The sequence below is a fragment of the Alosa pseudoharengus genome, unplaced genomic scaffold (assembly GCF_046254945.1).
Source record: "Alosa pseudoharengus isolate Yale_2024_CS ecotype anadromous, Long Island Sound unplaced genomic scaffold, YU_APseudo_1.1 YU_APseudo_1.1_scf_7, whole genome shotgun sequence".
NCBI classification, from domain to species: domain Eukaryota; kingdom Metazoa; phylum Chordata; class Actinopteri; order Clupeiformes; family Clupeidae; genus Alosa; species Alosa pseudoharengus.
In genome coordinates this window covers 38,695,717-38,700,716 of record NW_027468859.1, presented here as the reverse complement: position 1 = coordinate 38,700,716, position 5,000 = coordinate 38,695,717, and the positions used below count along the sequence as shown (strand labels likewise).

General features: G+C 52.0%; 1 protein-coding gene across 4 annotated transcripts in view; it reads left to right on the top strand.

Annotated features, from left to right (window-relative positions):
* Nucleotides 1-5,000, top strand: part of fynb (FYN proto-oncogene, Src family tyrosine kinase b) — a 48,773-nt gene that overhangs the window by 32,254 nt on the left and 11,519 nt on the right. For all 4 annotated transcript variants that reach the window (XM_076273154.1, XM_076273153.1, XM_076273156.1 and 1 more), the window contains exons 4-5: nt 3,399-3,497; nt 4,649-4,752. In XM_076273154.1, coding sequence (XP_076129269.1) covers nt 3,399-3,497; nt 4,649-4,752 — 203 coding nt within the window. The remainder of the gene's footprint in view (nt 1-3,398; nt 3,498-4,648; nt 4,753-5,000) is intronic.

Sequence of the window (5,000 nt, the reverse complement as noted above, 5' to 3'; positions counted from 1 at the left end):
CCCCGGACGGGCCTTCACTTTCAGCTGCCACAGGAAGTGTAGCGGCTCCGTTTCCTGTACCTGCCGCCGCCTCGGCTCAGTGCGGCCCTTTTTCCGCCTCAGTCAGCACACTAGACGGGAAGCCGCCGCTAAATGAGGCGCACGGGGCGGAGCAGAGCAGTGTGGGGTGGGCCGCGGTGCGCCTCTCCAGACCTTGCTCTCTCTCTCTTTCTCTCTCTCTCTCTCTCTCTCTCTCTCTGTATCTCTCTCTGCCTCTCTCTCTCTCTTTCGCTCTCTCTCTCTCTCTCTCTCTCTCTCTCTCTCTCTCTCTGTCTCTCTCTCTATGTCTCTCTCTCTCTCTCTCCCCCTCAGATGCCACAGGCGTTCCTGCCCACAGTGAGGCTGTGCACGGCACAGACAGGCCCTCTGCTCTGGCTCATGGTCAGGAACACCAGAGACAGACGACTCCCCATCTTAACCCCTCTGCACGGCATGGTGGTGGACAGGAGCTTGTTTTGACAGGGGGAGGCCCGGCCCTGATAAGCCGAGGGGATGGATTTGAGCAGGCCGCGGCCGCACTGACAGACTCAAGCCCATGCGGTTTATCTTTGAGCCGTGACCCCGACATTCTCTCCCCCTCTCTCCCTCCGCCTCCAAACCTCTCGGCCCACCCTGGCCCCGCCAGCGGGGCCTTTCCTGCCCGACCTCAGCGGTCAGTGCTCATCCTCCTCCTGTCTGGAAGGATTGAGACCACAGCGAGCCAGCCAGGCCTTATGCACCGCCCCCCCCCCCCCCCCCCCCACACACACACACACACTCACACACACACACACACGCACGCGCGCGCGCGCACACACTGCCCTCCACCCCTTCCCTCTTCCTGGTCCAGGCAGCCTGCCTGCCTGTTTTGGCACTGAGGGCTAAGAGAAAGGGGCTCTCCGCCGCCCCCTGCTGACCACTAGAGAGATGACATGCTTCAGGCCGGCTTAGCCCTCTGCTGGAGATTGGCAGACGCTAAACGGCAGATGCCGGGACATGTTGGTCACATGAGCAGCCATGGGTGGGGTGTGTGCGTGTCTGCGTGTGTATGTGGGTGGGGGTGGATGTGACTAAGGGTTGTGTTGTGTGATGGCATTTCGAGGAAACAAAGCTCATCTTAATAGAAGAGGCTTAATCTTTTTGTAACAGGAAATGATTAACATACAGAGATTTAAAAAAATCAGTCACACTTGTGAAATGTGAAATGTGAATTGCCCACCACTCTTCATGTCATGGTCAGTCAGTGACAGTGAATGAGATGGAATCAGCTGTTGGACTGCCCTCTCGTTCACCTCGTCCTGTTTTGCTCAGCACCAGCTCTTGTTGTCATGTGAATGCTGAAACAGTGCTAGCGGTCAGAGCAGCCTCCTGGAGTGAGTTTGGAACGCGCCCCATCTTCTCTGAACATCCCTGCACCAGAGCCCACCACTGACTTGTGTTTTGATAGCTCTTGTTCTTTTGTGCATGTGGAATTCCACACACAGCCTTCCCCTCGCCAGAGCACAGAGATGGCCTTCCTCAGGGGAGGACATGTTTTGCATTAGTGGAGCAGGCCCTTTGTTTACTAGACTCGCTTGGAGCTTTTGTTTTTATTTCGTTTTTGTTTGTTTGTTTTTTTCTCTCCGCCCTCGTGGTTTGGTTAATGGGTTTGCTGGAGACAAAAGCATGGCAGTGACAGACAGTGCCCCTCCCTTGTCTCACCCCTCTCTTGTGGGGGAGAGAGAGAGAAAGAGGAAGAGAGAGACAGAGGGAGGGAGGGAGGGAAAGATGGAGGGACTCATCTGGGGCTCTCCCAGAATGCCTCCCTCCTCCCTCCTCCTCCTCCTCCTCCTTCTCCTCCACACGGTGGACTCTCAGGAGGGCTGCTGGTCTCTCCTCTCCACACACAAAGCCGGAGCGCTGAGCGGCCAGTGCCTCTGATGTGGCCTGCAGGCACACTTACCCAGAGCACCACACTCCTTTGTGCTGGACAAAGACCCCCACCAGTTCATTATTCACTCATCTCCTCTCCCTTCCCTTCTCTTCCCTTCCCTTCTCTTCTCTTCTCTTCTCTTCTCTTCCCTTCTTTTCTCTTCCCTTCTCTTCTCTTCTCTTCTCTTCTCTTCCCTTCTCTTCCCTTCTTTTCTCTTCTCTTCTCTTCTCTTCCCTTCTCTTCCCTTCTTTTCCCTTCCCTTCTCTTCTCTTCTCTTCCCTTCTCTTCCCTTCTTTTCTCTTCCCTTCTCTTCTCTTCCCTTCTCTTCTCTTCTCATCTTTTCCCTCCTCTCCTCTACTCACTCTCTTCCTCACTCTTTTCTATGTGCAGCAGAGGCATAGGGTGGTTAGATAGATCACCAGCTTGTGGTGTCACACACTCACAGTCATTCTAACATACGGTACATATATATATATATTGGATGATTGTGTGTGTATGTGTGCTTGTGTGTGGTGTATGGGTTATGTGTGTATGTATGCTGCTCATCTCTTTATTGTGTATTTGTATCGGGCCCTTGTGTATGTGTGTGTGTGTGTGTGTGTGTGTGTGTGTGTGTGTGTGTGTGTGTGTCTGGAGGAGTGAGAGGGGAGCGGTGGAGTGGAAGGGGAAGAGGAGAGGACCCTGAACACAAGTCATCATGTGATCATGTGAGGGGTTCATGGAGACAGGGAGTTAAGCCCGAGGTGAGGAGAGAGAGAGAGAGAGAGAGAGAGAGAGAGAGATGAGAAGAGAGAAGTGGTCCTGTGACTGTAATGGCCTGTGTTGGCCTGAGGGCGAGAGGTTGTTTGGAGGTCTCTCTCTCCCTCGCTCCCTCACTCGAACTCTCGCTCTCTCTCATTCCTCCTCTCTCGCTCTTTCTCTCTCCCTCTCTCTCTTTCTCCCCCACTCTCGCTCTCTATCTCCTTCTCACTCTTTTTCAGCCAGCTGTCAAACATAATGCGGATCCTCACATTGATTCCCTGTGAACTTTGCGTGGACCACTTTTAATATTCACATGCCTCATGAATAATTGAGAGAGGGTGGAGTGGTCCATGTGCTTTGCTCTGTAAATTAACAGTCTTGATATATGGCTGAACAGGCCATGTTTGATCACATACGCGCGCGCACACACACACACACACACACACACACACACACACACACACACGCACACACACATACGCACGCACACACACATACGCACGCACACACACACATACACACACACACACTTATGATCCTGCTCCAACAGAACAGGATAAAGTCATTATATTTGATTGTATTATTCATCCCAGTGTTTTATTTAATGCCAATACTGTGGTTTATTATGCAGTGTTCTCCTTGTCATTATTGCATAACATCTACCTTTCACAGTTGTGTCTGTCCATCCTGACGGACCTCTCTCTCTCTCCATCTGTCTCTCCCTCAGGGAAGGGGACTGGTGGGACGCGCGCTCTCTCACTACGGGCGGAACCGGCTACATTCCTAGTAATTATGTGGCCCCCGTGGACTCCATCCAAGCCGAAGAGTAAGTGTTTTTCTTTCGCTCTTTTTCTCTCCCTCCCCCTGTCCTCCCTCCTCCTCCTCCTCCTCCTCCTCCTCTTCTCCTCTTCTCCCGGTCTCTTGTCCTCCCCAGCTTGCAGGCAAGGCTGACATGGCATCATTCTAAGTGAGGAGTGACGAGTCTGTTAACTAGCAGGGGGGAGACCCGCTGCCGCAAACAGCCCATTTCTGCCTGTCTGTCTCTATGTCTCTCTGTCTGTCTGTCTGTTGGTTTGTTGGGGAAAATGTCAGGGTAGGGACCAGGATGACTCCCATTGATCACAGCTGAAGTGTCAGGGTTATCATCGCACAGAACTTTTTGGAGAGTTAAACACAGGCGGCAACAGGCGGTGAGACTAGGCGGAGATGTATACAGCGTGTCCTCCCATTCCACACACACACACACACACACACACTCCACTCCACCCCAAACTACCTCTCCCCTCCCACATGGCCTTGTTAAAATGACTTTTATTAGACACAGTAGATGCCACAGGAATTCAGGCTGAAGGCTGTGTTGTCTGATATTAAAAAAAGAATGTCTGTTACAGACTGACAGGGAAAATGCTGGAGAAGTAATTGAATGAAAGAGAGAGAAAACGAGTTGTACAGACAGAATTGGAGTAAAAAGAGTTAGAGTTTCTGGACAGTTTTCTCTCCAGTGGGAATCACATGGCAGTACTAGTGTGTTCTTCTGCCTTGAGCAGTGTCAGGAGCAAATCGCTGCTTATTTTACCAGAGGAGAGTTGGGCATCCACGTAGAAGTGTTGTAGCCTGAGGTTTGCTAGATCAGCCAAGTGATATTTAGTAGCTTTTGAAGTGTCGTGTCAACCTTTCTGACTATTCTAGCTGTTATCCCCCACACGTGATTATATTTGTAATCATTTGACAACATTTCTATGGTTATCTGCTTCCTGTTGAGAGACACACATAAATAAAGATCTCGTGGAGCAGAAACTGGGTGTGCCATACCCAAACAGTGACGTTTTTCAGCTGCAGTGGACTAGCTTTGGGGCAGGGAGCCGAGCCTGCCCCCAGTGGCCTGTGTAATGGGATGTAATGAGTAGGGTGAGTGGTGACCACATCTCCAGCGCTTACAGTGGTGTCCTGTCCTGTGCTCTCCCCCTCTCACCACAGCTGGTACTTTGGCAAGCTGGGCCGGAAGGACGCCGAGAGGCAGCTGCTGTCCACAGGCAACCCCCGAGGCACCTATCTCATCCGCGAGAGTGAAACCACCAAAGGTACCCGCCAACGCCAACACCGCCCATGCCCTCAGCAAGCACACATAGCCTTTTATCTCAAGCTAACGCCAACACCGCCCATGCCCTCAGCAAGCACACATAGCCTTATATCTCAAGCTAACGCCAACACCACCCATGCCCTCACCAAGCACACATAGCCTTATATCTCAACACTAGCACCCACAAGTTTATAGTACATAGCAAACAGCTAATGTCGCCCAGTAGGGCTCTATGAAGGTTTAGTGGCG